The sequence below is a fragment of the Bubalus kerabau genome, chromosome 4 (assembly GCF_029407905.1).
Source record: "Bubalus kerabau isolate K-KA32 ecotype Philippines breed swamp buffalo chromosome 4, PCC_UOA_SB_1v2, whole genome shotgun sequence".
Taxonomy (NCBI): domain Eukaryota; kingdom Metazoa; phylum Chordata; class Mammalia; order Artiodactyla; family Bovidae; genus Bubalus; species Bubalus kerabau.
In genome coordinates this window covers 823,891-849,032 of record NC_073627.1, presented here as the reverse complement: position 1 = coordinate 849,032, position 25,142 = coordinate 823,891, and the positions used below count along the sequence as shown (strand labels likewise).

The 25,142-nt window shown below is 59.0% G+C and overlaps 1 protein-coding gene across 1 annotated transcript in view; it reads left to right on the top strand.

Moving 5' to 3' along the window:
* Window positions 1–18,399, top strand: part of CACNG4 (calcium voltage-gated channel auxiliary subunit gamma 4) — a 50,688-nt gene extending 32,289 nt beyond the window's left edge. Inside the window, exons 2-4 of the mRNA XM_055579796.1 lie at window positions 10,651–10,734; window positions 14,718–14,858; window positions 17,405–18,399. Coding sequence (XP_055435771.1) covers window positions 10,651–10,734; window positions 14,718–14,858; window positions 17,405–17,925 — 746 coding nt within the window. The 3' untranslated portion in view covers window positions 17,926–18,399. The remainder of the gene's footprint in view (window positions 1–10,650; window positions 10,735–14,717; window positions 14,859–17,404) is intronic.
* Window positions 18,400–25,142: the final 6,743 nt, after the last annotated feature.

The following is a 25,142-nucleotide window of genomic DNA, read 5'->3' as shown; positions in this document are numbered from 1 at the left end:
GCACAGGCCGGCCCAGGTGCTCTGGGGGTTGGGCACAGAGGGACAGGGTGCTGGTTAGCTAGGGGCTCTGCGTCCCGTTTGTGAGCAGCAAATTTACAACTTGGTGTCTCCTGAGCGAGCGGCCTGCCAGCCCCAGTTCCAGCAGGTGTGGGAGAATTGGAACCTGGCGCTCCAGACTGCAGGGGCGGGTCTTGAAAACTGGGTTTGAACTCAGTCTCCGGCTGCCGGGGAGTTGTTCCCAGCCTGAGGAGACTCCGGGGGCAGACACGCACCACCCCAGCCCCTTGCCCCCAGGGCATCAGGAAGCACGGGGGCCTCCTGGACACCGGCTCCTCTGCCTCTCTGTCTCCAGTCTCAGAACCAGGAGTGGGGTGGCCCCGAGGGCGGAGCTCTGCTTCTGGAGTCGATCAGAGAGGAGAAGGGGATGTTTCGGCCTTGGGAAGTTACCTGCCTTCTCGAGCCTCAGCTGCTCTGCATGTAAAATAGGGGCTCCTATTTCATAGGATAGTTTGAGGTGTAAATGAGAAAATGGGGAGAGCTTAGCACCGGGCTTTTCAGGGAGCCGGTGCCCAGTGGGAGCCAGCCCTTGCCTGTCAGTCTGTCAGTCCCGGGACTGAGGGGCAGTGGTCATCTGGCTGGGCCTTCTGGGAGTCGGGGCCTTGCCCATTCCGAGCTGAAACATCGCAGGCGCAGGAGTCCGAGGCCGTCCTGGGAGGGCATGAACTGGCCTCCTCCCTCTGACGCGCAGCTGCCTCAGGCACCAGGGCTAATGTCATATCAGCTGAAGGGCCGTCCCGGGCTCTGGGATGTTTACGGCCAGCAGTGCCTCCTGGGAGCCCCCGAACAGCCCTCTGAAGGTTTCCCAGTCACGATCCCCATCCCACAGACAGGGCAAAGGAAGCACAGCAATTAACCAGGACCCGAGTCGATGCAGTGAGCAGTGACGTCAGAGCCAGACTCCGCCCGGCAGGGTGACTTCAGAGCCTCCCGTCTCTGTGGTGTCTGGCCTTGGGATGATCGAAAGCTCTGGTCTCAACTCATAGCCTCTGCGTGGAGGGCTGCACTGAGAGGGCTTTAGGCTGTGATGGGGAGAAAGGCACGGCGAGAGATTCGCAACGTCTGCCGCGGGCGTGGGGAGGGAGGGTTCGGGCCACTTGCACGACGGTTGGGGATGCGCCCCTCTGTTGAGGGTAATGCTGTCCTGTGCGCTGTTTAGCAGCACACCTGGCCTCCCCCTGCCAGCAGCACAAGGCGCCCCCCTCGCCACGGAGTTCTGACAGTCGAAGCTGTCTCCAGAAAGGCAAACCCTTTACCGGTTGTGAACAAGCCCCAGAGCGGGCTGTGGGGATGGCCAAACAGCCCTGAACTCTGAGCCCAGAGGCCAGTCGGCCTGTCACCGCGGAGACGGGCATCAGGTTCTTCATGCGGGAAGTGAGCAAGAGGCGTGGATGGTCTCAAGGGCTCCTTTTGGAGGTCGTGACCCTACCCCCTCACCCCAGCCTTCATTCCCAAGGTCCGCGGAACCAGACCAACAGGAAAGCCTGGGCTCTGCAGAGAGCCGTTTCGCCCCTGGAGCTCCGTGTTGGCTCATTAAGGGAAAGAAAGAAAGAAAGAAGCAGCAGAAAACCCTGAAGCCTGGTACAGAGATTTTGTCCGAGCAGCAGTCATCAAGCAGATTCAAGTGGAGAACTCGCAGAGACAATAACTGCACGCCCGCTTCCCTGTGCGGAGACAAGCGAGCTCCGGGAAATCTCCCTGCCCCGTTCAATTATGAATCTCGGCAGGAAGCCTGGATAACCTGTGCTCTGGAGACAGGGGCTGGAGGAGGCCGAGGCTGGGGCTGGGTCCCCAGGGCACTTGCTTAAAGAGACAGGGGCAGAGGGTGGCGAGAGTGTGACGCAGGGGTCCTGCCCACACCTGTGCCAGGAAGCTGGGCGTGAGGCAGCCGGGCCTTGGGGAGGGGGTGAGCAGAGGCAGCCCTGGGGTCCTGGCTGCTCAGCAGGCCTTCCTTCCAGTGTAGGGGGAGCACAAGGTGGGAGGGGACTGGGGCCTTGGGTTTGGGTCCTTGGCCCCCGGAAGTCAGAGGGCTCTGTGTGGTGGAGATGGAGGAGCCCCCAACAATGGGAACCTTCTCCCTGCGGGGGTCCCCAGCTTACAGACTGGGACCAGCCCAGTGAGGGCTTCCCCAGCTGACTGAGATCTCAAGAGGTTGAAATTCACAGGCCACACAGCTTCCACACTGGAGCCTTGGGGCTGACGCTCCGTATTCCCGTCCCCCGAGATCATGCCTCCTATCCCCCAGGTCCCATGGTCTCCTGGGAACCTGCACTCACCTCTATGTCTCAGAAAAGCATTGCACACCTGCCCTGAGGAATGACATGTGACCCAGGCCCCCGAGAGCTGGGCTGGAATCTCTGATGAAGGTGTGGCCAGTTGGGGCAAGAAACCAAATTCTGACTTGATCCCAAAGGAAGACATTATTGGAAGGACGTGGAGGATTCTGTGGAATTCAGAGTTTAGCAGCCAAGACTAGGAAGGGGAGAGCCCACATCTTCTGAGGCTGGCCTCACGAACCCCTGACAACACCCCATTCTCGAGCTCCCCAGAGTCAGTCGCTTCACCCTTGGGTGCCCTCTGCTTCTGATCCACAATCTGGACTCTGGAGGGAGCATCCGGGCACCTGCAGGAAGTGGTCCAGCTCAGACCAGATGTGCACCCAGCATCCCTGGCCAGGGCTGTTGTTCGGTCGCTCAGTCATGTCCGACTCTTTGCGACCCCATGAACTGCAGCATGACAGGCTTCCCTGTCCTTCACCATCTCCCCACGTTTGCTCAAACTCATGCCCATTGTGTCAATGATGCCATCCAACCATCCCATCCTCTGTCGCCCCTTCCTTGTTCTTCCTCTTGCCCTGCGTCAGGGTTTTGTCTAATGAGTCGGCTCTTCACATCAGGTGGCCAAAATATTGGAGCTTCAGCTTCAGCATCAGTCCTTCCAATGAATATTCATGATTGATTTCCTTTAGGATTGAGTGGTTTGATCTCCTTACAGTCCAAGGAACTCTCAAGAGTCTTCTCCAGGATCACAGTTCAAAAACATCAATTCTTTGACACTCAGCCTTCCTTATGGTCCAACTCTCACATCAGTACATGACTACTGGGAAAACCATAGATTATTTGACTATATGGACCTTTGTTGGCAAAGTGATGTCTCTGCTCTTTAATACACTCCCCTAGCCTGCTGGTGCAGACCAGAAGCATCCCTCAGAGGCCTGTCCGCCAGCTGCTTACAGGCCAGAGCCCAGGGAGGTCTTGGTGTCAGTAGAACCCATTCTTCTCTTTTGGATCTGAAATGGTTCAAGTTGAGGACCATCACTGCTCAAGACATTCTCTGCTCATGACTGCCTGTGAGCAATGGCTGAGGCCGGCCAGTCTGTGGTCCCCCACCCTCCCCCCACGCTGCTAACCACCACGCAGACTGAGGCTGCGATGGTTGGTTGGTCTGGCAGCTGCAGGAAGCTGCCGACTCTAAGCACCTCCCTCCTCCCAGGGTGCTGCAGCTCAAGGGGGTCAATGAAGGGAGAGCTTGTTAATCCCGGGGCAGCCATCTCCCAGGCAGCTGGCAACCTCAGGGACTAAAATAAGATGCCCAAGAGGCCCTGGGGTGAGGCCTGCATATGTAACAGGTCGAATCTCCCCTGAGCCAGGCTGGGAATAGAATCAGCAGCACGCCAGGCCGTTAGGAGCGAAAGGGCCCTGCGTTCATGGGGACCCTTCTCCAGCATCGGAGTCAGGGAGGCACCTCGGAGCGGACGGCCTTGAATCCAGGCCGCCCTGTGGTGGCTGCACCAGCCACTTCTCTCAGCCTGAGCCCACCGCCCCACCGCCCGCCCCTCACACAGCTCTCCTCCAGAGGCGCACCCCGGCCGTTCCTCTGGGGCCCACTTCTCTCAGCCTGAGTCCACCGCCCCGCCGCCCGCCCCTCACACAGCTCTCCTCCAGAGGCGCACCCCGGCCATTCCTCTGGGGCCCCCACCTTCACTGCTCAGCTCTGCTGGGCCGCAGCCCTCCCAGAGCTGCCCAGCACCGTCCAGCACTCAGCCCTCACGCCTGATGCGCCACTCGCCTCCCCAGCTAGTGGTGGGCTCTTGCCAGCTGGACTGAGGCTCTGGGCTCCACAGGGCCTGGGATCAACAGGTAGACTCTGACCTAAAGGAAAGAGTGGGAAAAGGGCTGAGTGGGTAAACCACTCAACACCGAGGAACACCCCAAGCAGGTCAGGCGCCTCAGTGACCTAAAGGCCCGTGTCAGGAAGGAGACGAGATCACAAGGGAATCTTCTCCCGGGCTCGGGCACCCAGGCTCTGCATCCCAAGCACTTGGCTGTGGGGAGGACGTGGAGGGCTCCTCCCTAGACTCCAGTTGGAGCTCAGTCTGGTCCGAAGGCATCTCTAGGAAGTGAGTTTAAAACTACAGATTCACCTTCCACGTCACCAGGGTTGATCCTCTTCAAAATTCTCTGACCACAAGGGCCTCCTCAGGCTCCACTTCAGCTCTGAAAGGCTGTAAAGACACTTCCCGTCTTCCGGTTGAGGAGAAGCTGTCTGACCTCTGGATTACATGCTCTCGGAAACTCTGGGCTCCCTGCTCAGACCCCTGTCCTCGTCGTCGCTGGATGACCGTGCACCTGGACAGCTCCAGGTCAGCAGAGACCGTACCTGTCTTATTGATTATTGCTGCAACCGAAACACACCAATGCGGGCTTACTGCCCACAAGGCAAACGGGGCAGTCCTCTGCAAGGTGGCCCTCCTCCACAAGGCATCAGGGATCCAAGCTGGCCCAGCCTGTGGCTCTACCATCCCCTGGGCTGACCAGTGTGGGGAGGAGACTGTCTGGGGGAGGGTTGCAGCACCTGCCCAGAGCCCTCTCCAGGAAGGACTCCCGTCACTCCTGCTCATGTCCGGCTGGAGTGGTCACACGGCCCATCTGACTGCAGGGGGAGCCATGAGGCCCAGAGCAGCCATGAGCCGGGAAGCAGGCAATGATCTTCCAGGGTGGGTCCCAGGTGGGTCTGCTGCCCCTGCTGAGCCCCCAGCACCCAGCACGTGGCAGGGGCTCAGACATGGACGTTGGATACAGGCGCTGCAGGTCAGAATGGTTCAATGGGGCCTCACGGAGTCACTCACGAGCCAGTGAGCTGAGGCTCCCCAGGAAGGTCCAGCCCGGCCATGCCGCCTCCAAGCCCAGAGCTGCTCTGTAGGAGCAGGGTCTGCTCCATAGGACCCAGGCCGCGGTTTTCAACAGCCTGCCTCCTCAAGGCTGGAGAGGGGAGAGCCCGTCTGTGCCAACAGGGAGGTCCCAGTTACAGGAGGGTGGCCGCTCTGCAGGGACACCCGGGCTGCTTCTCCAGTATGCCAAAGGCTTTCCTTCACACCCAGGGCAGTGCTTCCATGCTCAGCTCGGAGCAGGGCCCCTGCCCCAAGGCTTGGGAGAGCAGGGCTTCCACATCTCTAAGCCTCCTCCTTGCATCCTCAGAGGCGTGTTTACAAAGATGAGAAGGGCTGAGAGCCGGCTTCCATCTAAGCCCGAGCCAGGGCCTGCGTGCAGGTGCCGTGTCCTAGGTGGGAGGGGCAGTGGCGTGAAACCCAGGCTGGGGCCCAAAGCGGTGTGAGGGGCGGCCCTGAACTGCCCGTCACTGATTTGGTCCTGCAGGGGCCCACCCCCAGAAGCAGGCAGAAGGGGCCCCAAAGGTAAAGGATGGGGATGTCTCCCCAGCGGCTCCCACCCTCCTGCTCAGAGGTCCCCGCGGAGGTGGGGGTCCTGATCCCCAAGCCTCCAGCTCCATAAGCGTGGAGCGTGTCTGCAGTCCCCCCGGTGACCTTCCCAGTGCCACGGGTCAAAGGCAAGAGTAACAGGAGCGGGTGATGCTGCGCGGGGCTGGGGGCCGCTCTGAGGAGCGAAGGTGGGCAGAGAGGTGAGTGTGGGCACGTGGGCGTCAGCGAGGAGCGCAGGGTAGCGAGGTGAAAATGCTCCGCAGGCCGAGAGGGAGCGCGCTGAAGGTCGTCATCACACCACCTGACGCTCTTTCTCCAGGGTTCTCCCAGGCACCACTGACCTCCCAGGAGGCCAGTTGTGGAGGCTCGCATCACCCCTGAAGCGACTCACGGGGTGACCAGCTCTCCTGGCTTTCCCGCAGCGTCCCCAGGTTTAGTGCTGAGTCCTGGTGCCCATCACCACCTGAGTCCTGGGGGCCGGTCACCCACTGTCCATCAGGGCACAACTGCAGGGTGGGACCATGACCGCCCAGAGGGGAGGAACCGGGAGACTCCCCCGCACTCCTGCCCGCTACGGTCACAGCCCCTCCAGCCTCCGCAGCCTGCGGCCCTGCGGTCACCGCAGATGCAGACCCACGCTTCCCTTAGAGTCAAAGACCTGGTTTCCTTTGTTTTTCTCAAGAAACCTCACTGGTTCATTTTCAGACATTGTAGAAAATTTACAAAATAGAAAAAAAATGTAAAGAGGAAAATCTGAATTCACTCAGAAACAAAACATTTTAGGATATTTCTTTCTCGATATCTCCTGTGCTGGAGAAATGCCTGGGACTTGATGGACATAGAGAAAGGGTACTTGAGCTGCTGCAGGCAGTCCTGAACCTTTTCTCCACAAAATCTGCCCGGAGTCTCAGGGCAGGAGGGCTCCCCAGGACCCGAGTCCTGAGTTCTCTCCGATGAAGGAATAACTCAACAGAGGCCATGTGTCCCACGAGATCTCTTCACATGGGGATCTCCGACCCCCAGAAGGAGAGAACCACTTGTCTCCAGGAGCAGAGACCACGACCCCGGGAGGGCCTTGGTATTCCTGCGGCCTGGCCAATCTGGGACCCCCAAATTAACCACTGCCCTATGCACCACCTAATAGCCCGGGGCACGCAGGCTCTGCTATGTCCGACTCTGCGACCCCATGGACTGTAGCCCACCAGGCTCCTCTATCCATGGGATTTCCCAGGCAAGAATACTGCAGTGGGTTGCCATTTCTTCTAGGGGATCTTTCTGACTCAGGGATCGAACCTGTGTTTCTGATGTCTCCTGCCTTGGCAGGCAGATTCTTTACCACTGGTGCCACCTGGGAAGCCCACATCTTAATAGATAACACAGCAAACCGCCTGATTACCGAAAGAGGACACACGTGAGGGGAGTCGGGCTGGTGGTCTCTCTTCTCACGTCAGCCATTAATTTTCTCCCTGTTCAGTGCCTTGGGGCCGATGCTAACAAAATTGGATTCGACAGGGATAAATGTGAAGTCCTTCAGACTAAACACTCCACAGAAACAGGTTGGTGGTGGTGAGGCTGGGAGGCTGAGTCTCAGGGACAGCAGGTCCAGGAGCAGAAGCTCTGGATCCAGAGACGGGGGGGGGGGGGGGGGGGGGCAGGGCCCTGGGCTCTGGGCGTGAGACCCAGCCCCGGCGGGGGGCTGCTGTGGGGACTGTGCTTCCGGGTGACCCGGAGCCGGGAGCGAGGCTGGAGACGGGCCGGAACCATTGATAGAGAAACGGCCGAAGGAAATGGGGAGATACGACCTCGGGCATATCCGCTAAGGGCAAGTACCCAGGTTCTCGCCTTGGGGGGCAGGGGGCAGTCTTATCAGGCTCCGCATGTGCTCTCTGCGGCGCCCACTTCTTTAGGCTGGGATCGGGGGAGCGGGCTGGTGGGAGTGCGGTCGGGCTTCCAGCCCGTGATAAGGTCAGGCGGGGGGACGAATCTGGTCCCAACTGTGGCAGCTTGCCAGCCACCTCCCATGCATCCTCAAGCCTCGGTCCTCACTTTTGTGCAAATCCCGGATGGCTGGAAAAACAGCTGGTCCTTCGTCCCGTCGGACACAGTTCCTCTCTTTGATAACTTGAAGGGTTGACACATGATAGATGATGGATTCTTTTATTCCCAGAGGTTACATGTAATTCCCACAGATGGAGTTTCATGGAGGCAGGTTGACTTCTCAGGAATTTGAAGTTAAAGCTGTTTGGACACAGAATGCCTTGGGAGGGGAGAGGTGCCTGCCACTTGCTGGGGGATTGGGGTCGGGGGAGCTCCGCACCAGGGGTTCTGGGAGCCTGAGAGTTTGGGTGTCTCACCACACGCCCAGCTGGAAGCCCCTTCTGCAGGTGCAGTAATTCGGACCCCTGGATGTCGCCCAGGGGCCCCGCAGCTGATGGAGGAGCAGGAAGGCCCACACGTCCGTCCACCTTCTTGCAGGGCTGGCCTCCAACAGGCGAACCAGGAGTATTACACTTCCTCTCGCACGGCAGCTCACCTGTGTTGGTCCCAGGGCTGCCGTGATGAACAAAAGGACACGGTCATCTCACAGTCTGGAGCCCCAGGGCCCGGCACCTCTGGGGCCGCGTAGGCCCCCTCCCAGCCCAGCCCTGGCTGGCGGCGCTGCCCCTCCGTCCCACCCCTCGGCTGGATGGTGAACCGTAACCACGCGTGGTGACACAGACACCTAAGACAATGTGTGAAAAAGTGTGTTAATATGTTGGACAGTGTGATTCCTATTTAAAATCTCTATCAAGTAGAAAATAGTGCCCTAAATGCAGAGTGGAGGTTGGAGAAATGCATTGGAAGGGCCTCCGGAGCTAGCGTGTCTGTGCGCAATGATGCTTCAAGCCTGTTTTCTTCATATACATTGTATTGAATATATAAATATACGGTTTTCTCGTTTCTGCCAAAACACAGTGTTAGCATGAGCCGTGTGGGGGCAGGTGCTAGTTCTCTAGTCCCTGTGCTGTTTCCTAAGATTTTCAGCAACTTTTGGATTAGTATCAGCTTATTACTTTTTATTAAAAAAAAAAAAAAAGTCTTTTTAAAAGTTAAATCTGTAGGTATTGACCCCGAGAGCTGTGTGCACATGTCATTACATGAAAAGAGCAGGTGATGGAGTGAAGTGTGTTGCATTATCCCTTTTTAAAAATAGGGGATACAGCCATTCTGGAAACCAGCATGGGGGTCTCTAAGAACAAGCGCAGCATCACGACCCCCAGCAGCTGCACTCCCAGGCATCTAGCCCACAGAAGTGTGACTTTGATTCACCTCCAAACCTGTTCATAACAGCATTAGTAGAAACAGCTGGAAACCACGGGTGTGCTAGCTGGAAATGATCCAGGCGGCATAGACTGTGGTACAGCTGTGCCATGGACTATTGCTCTGCGGTCAGAAGGAGCAAGCTGATGATACCACAGCTGGTGAACCTCGAATTACGCTGAGTGAAAGGGCCAGTCCCCACAGGCTATGGACTGTCTGATTCTGTTTGTAGAAACGGAGGCCATCTCGGTGGTTGCCCTGGGTCAGGGAGCGGGTGTGGCTGTGGGTGGCATGAGGGGTCCTCAGGGTGGCGGGTGCCCCTGATGAGCATTGTCAGGACCCTGGTCATGATGTCGTCACTGGAGGAGACTCAGTAGCAGGGACACGGAGCCTCCCTGCACCGCTTCTTACAGCTGCATGTAAACCTGAACTACCTCTAAGTAAAAAGGTCGGTGTTTCAAGAGCAGGGGAGCCTCACAGACATGTGTGCAGGCCGGGGTGTGACAGAGAAAGAGGCGGGCAGATGCACGGCTGAGCGCTGGCCCCGGACAACAGCTCAAAGGGAGGCTACGGTCAGCCTCTTAGTGATTGTGCTGACGAGCATGGGGGACTTTGTGATTTTGTTTAGACCCGTAAAGCAGACGATGAGATGGTTGGATGGCATCACTGACTCAAAGGACATGAGTTTGAGCAAACTCTGGGAGACAGTGAAGGACAGAGAAGCCTGGCATGCTCTAGTCCACGGGGTCACAAAGAGTTGGACACGACTTAGCAACTGAACAACAACAAAAATAAAGTAGCCCAAAACTGTGCAGGGGGTGGGGGGTAAGGGCAGAGAGCGCCACCTCGCCACCTGGCCCACCATGCCTGGAAACACTGGCATGGCATCCCCCCAACGCCTGGAATTGCGTGTGGCCCCGTCTGGCCTCCGCGGCCCCCACTCTGGCCACCCTGACACCAGCCTGCCCGGTGCTGCTCCCTCTTGTCAAAATGCTCATGGCTCACCCCCAGCTCAGCCCCTCACCACCGAGGGAGACCCGCAGAGTGAAGGGGGTGGCGTCTGGGTCACTCTGCCCTGAGCCATCGCCGTGGGCCAGGAGGCATCTGCAGGCCTTTCGGTGTCAGCTCAGGTCCCAGGAGAAGAGGCAAGTGGTTGTCCCCATTCTACAGAGGAGATGAGGTGGGTAATTAAGTTGTTCGTGCCTGAGTCACACAGAGCATGCCATCGAAGCGTGTCCCACTTAGGGTGCCATCCCTGACACCCTTAGCTGTCCCCCACTGTCCTGACCAAGGCCAGCCTGCCCCACAGGGGCCCTGGAGACCAGCACCCCAGCTCTGAAGGCAGCAGTTCAGGACCCAACGGAGGGATACGGCCAGCTGTGGGCACATTCCCTGCTGAGTGGTCTGCCTCTGTGCGCCGACCCCCTTGCCGACCTCCCCGTCATGCCTGGGCTGCCCTTCTGCTTCCCCGAGCCCAGGGCCTGCCCAGAGCCAGGCACACACAGCACACAAGTCTGGGTGAACAGAGGTGGGGGCCCTCGGGACACTCACACAGCTCTTTTCCTCTGCTCCCCCAGGGATCTATAAAGGACACTGCTTTCGGATCAACCACTTCCCAGAGGACAACGATTACGACCATGACAGCTCGGAGTACCTCCTCCGTGAGTGTCAGGACCCTGCCTCCCCCTGTGTGTGGGACGGGGGACGGGAGGCAGGCAGGCGCTGGAGGAAGGATAGGCCCCGTGAGTGCAAAGGGGCCGGTCTCTGGGTGCTCCCGACACTCCCCTCTGACTCAGGATACTGAGTTCAGAGGATGGGGTATGGTTAGGCCTGCTGTGACATGCCGGTCACCCCCATGCAGTTACTGGCTGCGAGGACACACCAGCTCAGGGCTGGCAAGGGGGAGGAGGGTGGGGTGTCCCGCTGCCCGGGGCTGCTACAAGTTGCTGCCTTCAGAGGAGTTGATCGCAACAGCTGGTTCTGAAGCAAGGACGTTAGAGACATTGGCTTGCCCAGGCCCAGCATCCCTGGGGGGCTGAGACACCCCAAGGATACTGCCCGGCCAGCACTGGACCTGCCCACTTCTCCCCACCCCCACACAGCAATCTATTCTTGACAAGTCAGATTAAATCACACACTGAGACAGCCGGTGGGTGCCAGGCAGCCTGTGGGACCAGCCTCGGGTCCATGGGCCTCAAGTCTCTCCAGCACCAACTGGTAGAGCTCCCAGCTCTGCCCCTGAGCCCCCTGCCCAGGTCCTGAGACGGGGCTGGCCCCCAAACTGGAACCAGAGGTCAGAGGACAAACCCAGCCCCACGCCCCAAATCCAGATCTCATCCCTGGGCTTTGGCTACCGCCCTGGGAGGAAGGATGGAGCCTCCTTCCTCCAGGGGAGGAACCTGGAAATGGAAAACCAGCATGGTTTTGAAGTCGTCTCCCTTTCCACATCAGCCCAGACACACGCAGAGCTGCTCCCATCCCCTCCCCCGGGAGCTGGGCCGGCTTCATTTATGGAGAATCGATACCAGCGTCCACAGAGGGAACACAATTCACTCTGCACCTGCTTATGGACTGTTTTTTCTAAGAGAAAGGACTCTGGTTCTGAGTCATCTCGTGAAACAGAACAGCATGTGGTTCCCATGGAGTCCAGAGCCAGAACCGGAAACAGTGTTACCGGATCTGCCTCCTATCCCTCCCCCTCCCCTTCTCCTCTTCTTCCTGCCTGTCTTCTCTTTCTGCTTTCTGGGGGTCAGTACTGAACCGAGCACATGCCTTCCATGGGGCACAACTAGGGGATGGCATTGGCATAGACCGTGGCATGAATAACACCATGAGTTGCGCGGTGTGCGGGCTGCACAGCCATCTAGGGTGGCCACTGGTGCTCAGCCCTGACTCAGAACCCACCAGGGCAGGCAGACGATTCCCAAGGCTCTGGGGGCAGATCTGCTCCACTGCCGGGCCTTGGGACTGTGGGGAAGGGGACACCAGAGAAGCATCCGTTCCCTCCCACTTCCCACTTGAACTTGAGGTTAACTGGCGCCAGCTCTTCCTCTTTACCTCCTGCCCTGCCCCCACCCTGGTCCACAGAGGGCTGGCATCTCTGGATGGGCCCCAAGACACGTCAGCCCAGAGGTCAGACGTGTGGCTTCCTGGAGTCCCCGCCAGAAGCAGAGGAGATGCTCAGACAGGAGGAAGGAAGGGCGTTTAGTGAAGGACTGACTACAGAGATGTGCAGGGATGGGGGAGGGGCAGTGAGCACACAGGCGGGAGCAGCAGAAGGACCTCTGGCCCTTGGCCTGAGCGGGTGACAGAGGCAGGTACGGGCTCCTGGACCAGAGGAGCTGTGAGGCCCGGGCCGCCAGGCAGGATCTGTGGCTTGACAAAGGAACACAGCCACCTCAGCCCCGTCCTCATTCTCAGGAGGAAGCCAGGGCAGTAATGTCTCCAAAGCCAGAGTGAAGGGACCCCAGTGATCCGGTCCCTGGTATCAGCCACCCAAGGCCCAGAGCAGAAGGGAGAAAGGTGGCTGAGGACCAGGAGCAGTAAACTGAGCCTGTGCCACCCACTTACTGCCCACTTACTCCCTGGTCTCAGGCTCACACTGCCCGCAAGCCCCCGGGGTGCCCGGGGCCAGGCTCACACTGCCCGCAAGCCCCCTGGGGTGCCCTGTGCCAGGCTCACTGTCCACAAGCCCCTCGGGGTACCTGGTGCCAGTCTCACTGCTCACAAGCCCCCCGGGGTACCTGGCATCAGGCTCACTGCCCACAAGCCCCCTGGGGTGCCCAGCGCCAGGCTCACTGTCCACAAGCCCCTCGGGGTACCTGGCGCCAGGCTCACTGCCCGCAAGCCCCCTGGGGTGCCCGGCACCAGGATCACTGCCCACAAGCCCCCTGGGGTGCCCGGCACCAGGCTCACTGCCCGCAAGCCCCTCAGGGTGCCCAGGGCCAGATGTGAGGCTGGGAGGGCCCAGCAGTGGTTTCCCAAATGAAATGAGGGCACGTCAGTGATGGAAGCTAACAACCAGAGAAGGAAGTGCTTCCTCCATCGTGTGCTGTGGGGAGATCGGTGGGTTCATTAAGGAGCCCAAGGAAGAGAAGGGTGCTGGCTCCAGGACTGTGACCTCGAGTTTTGGTGGAGTGGGGAGGGCAGAACTGATCTCCATCAAGGGGCTGCTGTTCCCCTCAAAGCCTGCAGAAACAACGAGAACTGGCCCTGAAGTTGAGCTCCAGAGAGCAGATACCCGTAAGCTTAGAAAGTAGGCTGAGGAAGAGCTGGGCAGAGGAAGTAGGTAATACTCCAGGACAGGCCAAGGTCCCGGGCACTGCGGCCAGCCAGCCTGTGTTCCCTGATCCCCTGCCATTTCTTTCCCACCAGCCCAACTGGCCTCTGGAATCCCTGTCCCCCTTGCCTTGGGCCTGGCCGCCCCCCTTTCCCAGGCTCCGCATTTTAGGCTCGGTGGGGGTTTTCTGTGCTAACCTCAAAGTGCTGGTGTCGGGGCTGCCGGAGCCCACGGTGTGCCTCTGGGCAGACGCAGATCCTTGCCAGGGCTGGATGTGGCCAGGAGTGGGCTGGACATCAGCCCTGCTCTGTGTAAGACCCGGCCTGCCCTTCGGTTGGCGCCTGCATGTCCAGCGCTCCAGACAAGCCCATGTGGTGAGGGATGGCCCTCACATGACAGGCAGGCAGGGTGCACGAGGGCTCTGGGCCCGGCCGACCTCGGCGACGTTAGAGGCTCCAGGCTTCCCCGCCTCCAGCCCCTCAGACCCACCGCAGGACCAAGGCCTTGAGAGGGCCCCCGCTGCTGTGCTGGCCAGTGCACATCAGAGGAGCGTTTCAGAAGCCCACAGGAAACCTCCCCCAGGGCGGCGGCTGCAAGAAGGCGGGGGGGGGGGGGTGCAGCGCGGAGAGAAGAGCCTCATTTGATGCCCCACACAGACCCCTCTCTGTGCAGCAGGGCACACACTGGTGGGCTTACAAACAGGGAGACAAGCGCTGCCTTCAGGGGCTGAAAGCAGCAAACCCACTCAGCTGGCTCGCAAAGGGGTCCTCCCAGCGCTCCAGTCCCATGGGCCAGCCTTTCCACCAGGCTGGGAGGCGAGCTCAGGGCTCCTTTCCCCCCCGCCGCGCCCCCGCCCCTGCCCTTCCTCCCAGCCAGGCCCTCCGGGAGCCGACGTATCCCCTGGGGCCCTACTAAGTGCTCTGTGTATCTTAGTCCATAGATTCTCACACAACCTTGACAAGGTAGCGTATTCTTTTCCTAAGGCCGCAGTAATAAACCACCACAAAGGAGAAGGCTGTGAGGGGTCGTCTCGCAGCTTCTCAGTGGGCTCTCTGGGGGCACTGAGGGGCTCTCCTCCCGTCTGGCTGGCAGAAGTGTTACCCACACCCAGGGAGAGGCTAAGAGAGACCCGGGCAGAGGTGACCCCAGGCCACTTGGCATACGGGGGAATGACCGCAGGCCAGGGCCATCACTTGCTGTCCAGACTGCCCCCCACCAGCCACTCCCTCGCTACCTTGGGTCTACAGGGCCAGAGGGGAACCTTCAAGGTCAGGGGGCTCCCCTGTGCCCCACAGGTGGGCCCGTAAGGTGGGCCCGTAAGGAAGGCCGGTCTCACGGCCTCTCCGCTCTGTCTCTGCCGGCCAGGCATTGTGCGCGCCTCCAGCGTCTTCCCCATCCTGAGCACCATCCTGCTCCTGCTCGGCGGGCTCTGCATCGGCGCCGGCAGGTTCTACAGCCGCAAGAACAACATCGTGCTCAGCGCCGGCATCCTCTTCGTGGCCGCAGGTGAGCTGTCTGCTCGGGTCCCACTGCACGCAGTGCTCCCCCAGCGGTGGGGGGAGCAGGCAGGCAGACGGTAAAATCCCTGTGGGTAACTCACCTCAGCAGTCCAGGGGCGGGCAGGGAGTGAGGAGCAGAAGCCCAGTGGGTATCAGGCCTCCTTCTGGGGTGATAAAATGATCAGGAACTAGATACAGGTGGCGGCTGTACTAAATGACATTGAAGTGTGCACTTTAAAGGGTTAGTTTTATGTTCTATGAACTCCACCTCAATTAAAAATAATAATAGCTAGTCCAGGTGTGCAAAATACCACAGAGGAGTGCCTTACAAGCCTGTCTCAGGGGAGCCTGGCTGAGGCGGGGGTCAGGGAGGGACGCAGAGGCAGTCTCAGAAGCCAAGCCCTGAAGGAGCTGCCCACGTAAAGACAGGTGATGGGCACACGGCCAGGGAGGGTGCAGCAGCGGGGAAGCCAGCATGCCTAGGGCAGGGTGAGCGAGGAGGCGAGGGTTAGGGCTAGGGATGAAGCCTCCCCTGCCCATCCTTACTGCCCGCGTCTCCTGGCCAAGAGACACCACTCCCTTCCTGGTGGCTCCAAATGGCTTCACACTCGCTCGTCTGAGCCCGGCTGCAGACAGCACAGTATATGCCCCACCGCTGCAGACGCAGAGAAGACCCCGTCCAGTGGAGAACCCGGTGGGCCTGAGGTGCTGGTGTGGGCAGGGAGGGGGCTTCTGAGGGGCTCAGCTCAGCCATGACCTCCTCCGTCCCCCAGGGGGCCCCCAGGAGTGGGGAGAACGGTCCAGCCAAGGTCCCAGGGCTGCTTGTTGGAACAGGACACCTGATTTCTTGGCCTCGTTCCAGCAGATCGATGCCAGAAATGTAAGGAAGTGCAGCAACTCTTCCCTAAATTGTCATCACAGCTCCTGGCACTGTCCTAACAGTGGTGTTTTCCTTGCAAAGAGCCTTTTCTCTTCTACCAGCCTGTGGGGAGGAGCAGCACAGGGGAGAGGTGAGCGCGAGGCCCGACTCGGCCCAGGCCCGTCCGCTCCCTGCACCTGGCCGCTGAACCCTGAGTCCGCCGGGGTGCCCTGAGGGAGGCAGTGAGAACGCCAGGTGCCTGCGGCCATGCCTCCTTCCCTGGGCCCACGGGGCCTTGCCAGGTGCCTGGCCCACACAGCCAGCGGTCATCCTCACCCCCATCGCCTCTCATGGCGTCTCTTGGAGATGGAAGGTGCCTTTCGCTTCTTTCACAGAGCTAGGGCCAGCGCAGTTCAGGATCGGGCTCAGAACCTCTTGGCCAGGAAAGAAGACTTCCACTAACACCAGGTATTCTGTAGGCCAGCCCATCATCCCGGCTCCTGAGGAGGCAGGTAGCGGCCAGGTGGCTTTCCTGAAGTCACACGCTGCCAAAGTCATGGCTGAGCCCAGGGCTGTCAGCCTCAAAAGCGAGGTGCCCTTGGCAGCTGCCTGTGCCCCCAGGAGGAACCACTTCAAAGGCATCTCCAGATGCTGCGACTCACCAGAGGGGCCGCAGAGACAGAGTCCCGAGACATTCAGCTAAAAACACAGGTCCTGCCAGAGTGGAGAGGACAGGCAGCCACAAAGAACAAGGGCCATGGCAGGCAAGAAGGGGATTCTCGTCCATTCCCGTTTATTCCCAGGATCATGGGCTCTGACTGTGGGCACAGAGTCACGTGCAGGGGCCAGCAGTGAGGTGAGACAGGCCCATGAATAATTCCAGGTGGACTATGATCCTCAGGACAAGTACGGTCCAAAGGCTGGGAGAGTGAGAAGAGGACTGTCCTGTCAGGGCCCCCCCTCCTGGGGGGACTGTTAAGTGAAAAAGCAAGGGGCCAAAGAGTATTCTGCAAAGAAAAAAATGGAAGAGAGAGACAGAGAGAGAAGGACTGACTGTGGATATAGAAAGGACAGAAGAAACAAGACAATAGCTCCCTTCAGGGGAGGAACTGGGTAGCTCAGAGCCTGTGTTTTATTTTATTATTCACCAAAACTCTGTACTTTATTACTCATTCAAAATTAACTACTTTTACTTAAAACTTAGCAACCAAAACAAAGACATACCACATAGGGGAGCGGCCACCTGAGCTCTGCTCCGCCCATCAGCCCCTGCTCCGCCCACCTATCCCTGCCCCACCCACCAGACCCTGCTCTGCTCACCTCCCTGCTCCCCCCACCAGCCCTGCTCCGCCCACCTATCCCTGCCCCGCCCACCAGACCCTGCTCTGCCCACCTCCCTGCTCCCCCCACCAGCCCCTGCTCTGCCCACCTATCCCTGCCCCACCCACCAGCCCTTGCTCCGCCCACCTACCCATGCCCCGCCCACCTACCCCTGCTCCACCCACCTCCCTGCCCCACCCACCAGCCCTTGCTCCGCCCACCTATCCATGCCCCGCCCACCTACCCCTGCTCCACCCACCTCCCTGCCCCGCCCACCTCCCTGCTCCGCCCACTTGCCCCGCCCTCCTCCCCCACCCCGCCCCCGCTGAGGGTCTAACCTCTCCCTCCCGCCCCTTCTCCGGATCCACTTTCAGGCCTCAGTAATATCATCGGCATCATCGTCTACATTTCCAGCAACACGGGCGACCCCAGTGACAAGCGCGACGAAGACAAGAAAAACCATTACAACTATGGCTGGTCTTTTTACTTCGGAGCCCTGTCGTTCATTGTGGCCGAGACCGTGGGCGTCCTGGCGGTAAACATTTACATTGAGAAGAACAAGGAGCTGCGGTTTAAGACCAGACGTGAGTTCCTCAAGGCCCCCTCCTCGTCGCCCTATGCCAGGATGCCGAGCTACCGGTACCGGCGCCGGCGCTCGCGGTCCAGCTCTAGGTCCACCGAGGCCTCGCCTTCCAGGGACACGTCGCCGGTGGGGCTGAAGATCACCGGGGCCATCCCCATGGGCGAGCTGTCCATGTACACGCTGTCCAGGGAGCCCCTCAAGGTGACCACGGCCGCCAGCTACAGCCCGGACCAGGACGCTGGCTTCCTGCAGGTGCACGGCTTCTTCCAGCAGGACCTCAGCATGCTGAGCCGGAGGACCACGCCCGTGTGAGCCCTGCCTGGCCTGTCCGCGCCAGCCTCTCCCCAGATCGGCTGCCTGGGCCCCACGGGGCCTCTGACCGCTAGGACGGACGGAGGACAGACTAAAGCCAAACCCCACCCTCCCGGGTCCCCAAATGCTTGGAGGGCTGGCTTGGAGCGAAGCCTGGGGGAGACAGGAACTGGAAGCGAAATGGCTGACTTTATCCCCAAATGTGGCTTTTGATGCCGGGGCGTCCCGAAAGCTCCCAGGAGGCCCCAGAGCACTCCAGAGGCAGCATGGCCGAACCCACCTGGGAAACAAAACGGAGCCATTATCTCCTCTTGGGAACAAATCCTGCCTGAAGAGCAGCGTTCCGGGGCCCCCCTCCCTGCCCGGCTTCCTGGCCCTCTGGAGCCTTTGGTCGCTGGTCAGCTGCTTTTGGACGTGAGGTTCCCATGTCTGTGAGCCACAGGCGAGGAAGCTGAAGCTCGTCCCTGCCTCTCTGTCTGTCTGTCTGTCTCCGGCAGCCGCCAGTTGTTGAGATGGCTGCGATCCTAAGGACAGAGCCTGTGACCACCTGGTGCTTTCGCCTTTGTGCTGTCCTTGGCTGCTGCCCTCGGCCTGGGGTCTCTGAGGCCTGTGGAGGTATCTGAAGGTGGGGGGCTGAGCATAAGTTAAAGGCTTTCCTCTTCACTTCTGGAAGTTTCTGCTCACAGAAAGGGTGGAATATGCTGACTGTACTTCAGAGTCTGGAAGATTCTACGGTCAGAGGAAAGGTGGCCGAGCGGCCTCTTACTGTGTCCCTTCCCACCCCTGCCCACTGGCCTGAGGAGCAGCACTGTCCCTCCTAGGGGGTCAAGCTGGGAGGGATAGACCCTCCTCCCAGGGGTTGGCAACAGGAGCCTGGACTTTGTGCAAGAAAGGGAGACTTGAGGGTGAACAGCGAGGAAAAGCCCCATTTCCCGGGTGGTCACTCATCAGAAAAGCCAGGACACTCGGTCCCTCTTGAAAAGTAGGAGCAGCCCCTGCCCCACTCCTATGACTGTTGTTTATTCTGCCAGCACCCAAAAGCATCGGTGAGGAAGTGCGGAAGCAGCAGCTAAGTGGACGTCCCGGCCCCGGGAAGGGAGGCTGGCAGGTTCCACGGCTGGTGATTTTCCTAGCTGTTTCTCCCCTAGAAGCGAGCAGAGAACCTGGAAGCCTGTCGGTCTCAGAGGATCGCTTTCTGGAGCCGACCCTGTTTTATACAAATGCGGGCTTTCTAACGACAAACCCTTTCTTACTTTTTGAAACTTGGCGATGGCTCTAGAGCAGCTGTCGGTGATCCCAGTAGCCGTCGTACTTAGAAGTGACGAGCAAACTCTTACCTCAGCCACCTGCTCACGGACCCCTGGGGCGGACTCGGCCCCAGGAGTTCAGTCTGGGTCATGGTCACTGCTCTCCTCTGCCGCTCCCAGAGGGTGCCCCCACCTGTCCTGCCCCGGTGACCGCGTGCCAGGGCCCCTCCGCTTGCTCGAAACCCTTCCCCTGCGTCGAGGTTGGCTTTGTGTGCTCCGTCCAAGCATGTGCGGCTGCAAGTGCTGGAGTGTCCGGGCTCGGCCCGCCCCCACCCTCCCTCTCCAGGCACTGGCACCGTCTCACCAGGCTGGAAGGACAGGGCGAGATCTGGGGGCCCGTCCCCCAGCAAGGTCACCTCGAAAAGCAGGCAGCCTTGTCCTTCCTTCCACGTCAGCCACTTCCTCCTGCCTTCCCGGGAGCATCCATCATCTCATGGAGAAAGCTGTGTTCCAATGAATCCTACCTCTCACCCAGTCCCAGCAGAGAACATGGGGCCCACTCTTGGGACCAGGAAACGGATCGGAGGGACGGAGAGCAGGGAGCAGAACACCTCAGCGCCTCTGGTCGTCACAGCCTTTCTCCACCCCCCCACTCCCGCCCGGGCACCAGTCGCCCCACCTCGAAGCCCGCCCGTCCCTGCGCCCAGGGGTCTGGGCGGCCTGTGCCTGTCCCCCCCCCCCATGCCCCATGCCCTCCACCCTTCCATCCTGCCCTTGTGTCTCTCCAGTTACATACCTGTGAATCCTGTACTTACTACTGGTTTGGGGTTGTTAGTTCCGTCTTTTTTTTAATTAAATAAAAACATTTTTAAAACATTCTCCTCTTGATGTTGGGCGGGGAAGGGGCGAGCTCCCTTCAAGTCCTTGTGGGCAGTCAGTGTCCTTGGGTCTGGGAGACCCCCAAGAAGAAGGGGAGGGGAGGGTGGATCCTGTGCTGGCCAAGGCCAGTTTCTCTGCTTCTTGTCCGGGCCACTGGCCGCCTCCCTGTCCCCACCATCTGGGTTTAGGCTCCTGGGTGGGTCCATGGAGCTGCCTGTTCACAGAAGAGGGACAGGCCACCCCTGTGTGGTGTGGACATCTGAGAGCTGAGCAAACCAGGCCCGTCTTCAGAACCTGCAGGACGCATCCGGCCGGATGGAGCCACAGCGTCAGGGGTGCCAAGCTGCCCGGTGGGCTTCTGACAAGTCCAGTAACCAGCCTCCTTTCCCCTCCAGATTCCTGGATGAATGAGAAATAGAGGATCACTGTCCCCAGGTGTGAGCTTTATGCCTAGAGGAGCTGGACAGGAGGATGTGGCTCCAACCACAGGCCAAATGGGAAGAGGGACATGAGGGGCCCTCTGACGAGGATGCTGCACCTGCCAGCCTGTTGGGGTAATGCCAGGCCCATGCCTGCAAGTGGGCACCAGGAGAAGAACCCACAGCAGCACCGGAGCCCTGGTGCCCCTGCTTCATCACAGCCCCCTTTCTGGACGGATTCCGTGAGTCTCCTTCCCAGGAGCCGTGGCCTTCTCTGGTCTCTCGGAGCGGAGATGCACAAGCCTCTCAACCCCCTTCACGAGAAGGCCATTGTTGTGACTCCCGCAGGGAGGCTGGGGGCCTGGTGCCCCCGCATCCTGGCCCATGCGGCCGCAGGAACCCCCCCTGGCCTGAGCGTTCAGCCCTGGCCTTTTAACCCTCTTTCCTCCTGCCCAAGATGGGCCTCCGGAGAAACCGATGTTCCCAGATGCGCTGAGCTGCTGGGTCCTGGGGTGGGGGACCCGCCCCTCCACTGACCCGGCTGAGCTCTGAGCTTGCAGCTCCAAGTTGGAGCCAAGCCACCCCGCATCAGCGCCAGGTGCCAACAGTTCTATTTATTCTTAGCCCCGAGGAAACTCTGGCTCAGCACAAGCTCATCCGCCGCCCTGGGCAGACGCCCGTGCGGTCTGCATTTAGTGACACGCTGTGGCCTCTGTCCAATGTGGGGCTCTCGCCGTCATGCGTTTCAGTTCAGCTACAAATTCTGCCTCCATAACCTGCAGGGTAAAATCTGAGGGAACTGATGTAGAAGCGAATGTTCTAGGGCCCCAATCAAGAACCCCAGACCCCTCCTCCAGCCCCACCTCACCCTGCACCCATATCACTCAGACTAGTGACATAGCCAGCCACCCTGAATGCAAAGCGGCTTAATTAGTGTAAGTGTGTCTCTCACTCATGGGGTGGGTGGGAGATGCTCTGCTCCCCACAGTCAATCACGGGTTCAGAGCCCCACGCTGTGCAGGCTCTGCCATCTTCCCAACATGAGCGTCTAAGGTCGCCCTTGGCGTTGACCTCCAGTGGGCAGATGGAGAAGGGAAAGAACAGGTGAGCTTGAGTAGAGGGTGCTGTAAGAAGTTTTAATGGACCAGGAAGCTGTGGCTCCCCCTTCTGCCCACGTGCCACTGCCCAGAGCTCAGGGACACCGTCACACCTGAGAGCCAGAGGAGGGGGGACATGCAGTCTAGCCCCGGCAGGAAGGAATGTCGTTTGGGGCACAGCTGGTCACTCTCAGCTCTGGGTCTGTGTCTGGGTACCTCCCTCTTTTGCCTCCCCTTCCCCAATCTTCCTGGGGCCTGCTTGGAGCTGACCCCTTTACTAGGACTGCATTCACCGCTATGCGTCCTGAGTCCCTCTCTCAGCTCCAGAGTTGAAGTCTGGCTTCTTCTCTGCTCTGGATGCCACATCTGTAAAATGGGTCCAGCAACCCTCTTCCTGGATTAGAGGAGCAGGCTCAAGCTCAAGCCTTGACCCAAACAAGAACCGCAGAATTACTGGATGCCAGGACCAGCATGTGAAAGTGAAAGTCACTCAGTCGTGTCCAACACTTTGCAACCCCATAAACTATAGCCTGCTAGGCTCCTCTGTTCATGGGATTCTCCAGGCAAGAATACTAGAGTGGGTTGCCATTCCCTTCTCCAGGGGATCTTCCCAATTCAGGGATCCAATCCAGGTTTCCCACTTTACAGGCAGATTCTTCAGCATCTGAGCCATCAGGGAAGCCCAAGAACACTGGAGTGGGTAGCCTATCCCTTCTCCAGGTGGTCCTCTCAACCCAGGGATAGAACTGGGGTCTCCTGCATTGCAGGTGGATTCTCTACCAGTTGAGCCACCAGGGAAGCCCAGAACCAGCATGGGCAGCAGGTATTCAAGAGTTTCCTCATTCAATGTGCTCATCATAGAAGAGAAAGCAAGTCCAAAGAAGGAGGTGAGGGTGGTGGAAGGGGTAATAAAAGGAAGGAAGGAATGTGTTTGAGGATTTTAAACCCAAAGGGAGACAGCACTCGCCTGGAAGTTCTTGAGTGGGGCATCTTTACTTCCGGGACAAGTGTCTAGAGACATTCCTGGTTGTCAGGATTGGGAAGACGTGCTGCTGGCATCTGCTGCTGGGAAGATGGGCGGAGGCCAAGGATGGTTCAGTCGCTCATGACCCTTGCGACTCCATGGACTAGAGCCTGCCAGGCTTCTCTGTCTGTGGGATTTCCCAGGCAAGAATTCTGGAGTGGGTTGCCATTTCCCTTCTCCAGGCTAAGGATGCTGCTGCTAAATATCCTACAGGGCACAGCCCCTCCCCCACTCCCAAGAATGATCTGGTCCAAAATGTCAGTGATTCCCAGCCTGGGTTTTTCGGGGATGGAAACTGAGACCCAGAAAGCGTGAAGATCACACAGAGCATTTTTGGTACTTGCATATAGGCTGTGGACGTACTAGGAACCTCACTCATTTATACTTGGTGTTTCCTTCCCTGCAGTGAGCCAACAGTTTTGAAAATAGAAGTCAGGGGAGGAAGGAAAGGCTTCCCTCTGGGGCTGTTGGGAGAAGGGACAGACTTCACCTTCAGCAAACATCCATAAACTCCCCCTTGAAGGGAGCTCTCAGGAGTGTTGACTAAGGAAACAACACACAAGGAATTCCCCAGAAGGAAGTGGTCCACGAGAGTCCTGGGAGGTAGTGCTCTGAGAGCCCAGCCACAACAAGTCTGTGTCCAGCACACTCTGGTTTGGGAGAAACCTGTCATCTGGCCCATCCAGGCACTGGGTGGTGCCCCCAGAAGAGGGCTGCCCTCCCACCAGCTTCTCCGGCTGGCGCCGTCACACCTGCCTCAGTGGTCCTTGGGAAGATGCTTTCTCTGCAGACCCTGTGACCCCCACAGCCCCACAGGGACTTCCCAGTTCCATACAGGTGATAACTGCAAGGGGAGGGTCCTGGGCTGGGTCCCCAGCATGGAGCTGGAAAGAAGGCAGGCCTGTGGAAAGGAGACGCTGGGGGTGGGGGTGGGGCCTCCCCGCAGGGAGCTCAGAACCAGCACGTGACCTGTGCACTGGTTCCCAATATAGCACACGCCGCCTGCCCGGCCATCTGCCCCGCCCTGGAGCTGGAGGGGAGCAGGGACCGAAGAGGCCTCTGAAGCCAGAGCGGAGAGGGGCAGATACACCTGATGCTGATATTTTTAAACTTTCAGCTTCCAATAAGACTGCCTCAGGAGCAGAGGTCTGCGATCAAAGAGAGTGATGGACCCACCTGCTCACGCTCACAACTGCAGGAGAATGGGGCTGGAGGGACCTGGGGTCCTGACCTTTGTCCCCTGATAAGAGTCCTCAGAGATACATTAACCCCCATGAGATCTCCCCTGATGCTGGGAAAAATTGAAGGCTGGAGAAGGGAACGACAGCAGATGAGATGGTTGGATGGCGTCACTGACTCAGTGGACATGAATTTGAGTAAACTCCAGGAGATACTGAAGGACAGGCGAGCCCTGGCGTGCTGCAGTCTGTGGGGCCACAAAGAATCAGACATGACTGAGTGATGGAATGACAACAAGGAGACCTCCAGAATCCACTAATTACATTGCAAATAATCAAGTGCTTTTTAAAACAAATAATACTTATATTTTTCTCATTCTAAGAGTATTATACTTTACCTTTAAAAAATCTGCAAAACACAGAAAAGTTAATGAAGGAAACAGTACCAACCAAAAGCCCAGCACCTGAGAGGTCAGCACCTGAGAGGTCAGCTGAGGTCAGCACCACTGAAAGGTCGCTGCCCCCAACTCTGTGTGGGTTAGTTCCCCATTCACTGTCCCCATAAGCATCTTCCCACATCTTTAATTTAGATTATTCCTCGAAAACATAACCTTTCATGGCCAAATTACCCAAACATCCCACCTCTTCCCTAACTGATGCTGGGTTTGGTCCCTGAATCCTGAACGGCATCTGGATGGAACCGAAGTGCTGGGATGTTCAGGCTAGCTTTGGTTAGGATCTGGTGACTTCTCTGGAATTCTCCGAGCAGGAAGAAAAGTGGGGGTCCCAGAGGTGGCAGAGCATCACCCCCACAGCTCTTCCGGCACCCAGCTGGAAGCCTGCCTGAGGTAGAGGGGAGAGGAAGCAGACTCCACTTGCTGATGGGGGACGACTGGTCCCGGAGGCCGCAGGGGCAGGATCAGGCTGCAGCATGTGGGGAAGACACTCCAGCCCCGGCCTCTCCAGGACCCTCCCTGCCTCCAGCCTTCATCTCCACCCGCCAGCCCCCTCCCATCCTCCATCTCCGCTGAGCCCTCTGGAACTACCTACATCTTGAAAGCTCCTTACAGAGGTCTCTGTCCACCTCCTCCGACAGACGGAACCTTTTCTCCCCCGAGGACTCCCGTTTCCCCAGCCCTCCTGGTAGGAGCCATACATCCTCCTGCTGGGGTCCCTGCCAGACTGCCCGGCCCCTCCTCAGTCCCAGGAGGTGCGGGGCTGGAAAGGGAGAAAGGTGGCCTCAGGGGCCTCAGGGTCCAGAGGAAGCCAGGGCAGAGACACCTGATTCAGCTGTTTTAAAGTTTGCAGCTCCTGACAAAACCCAGGTGTAGAGGCGACCAGAGGCATTTCTGCACTCATGTCCCTGGACCCGT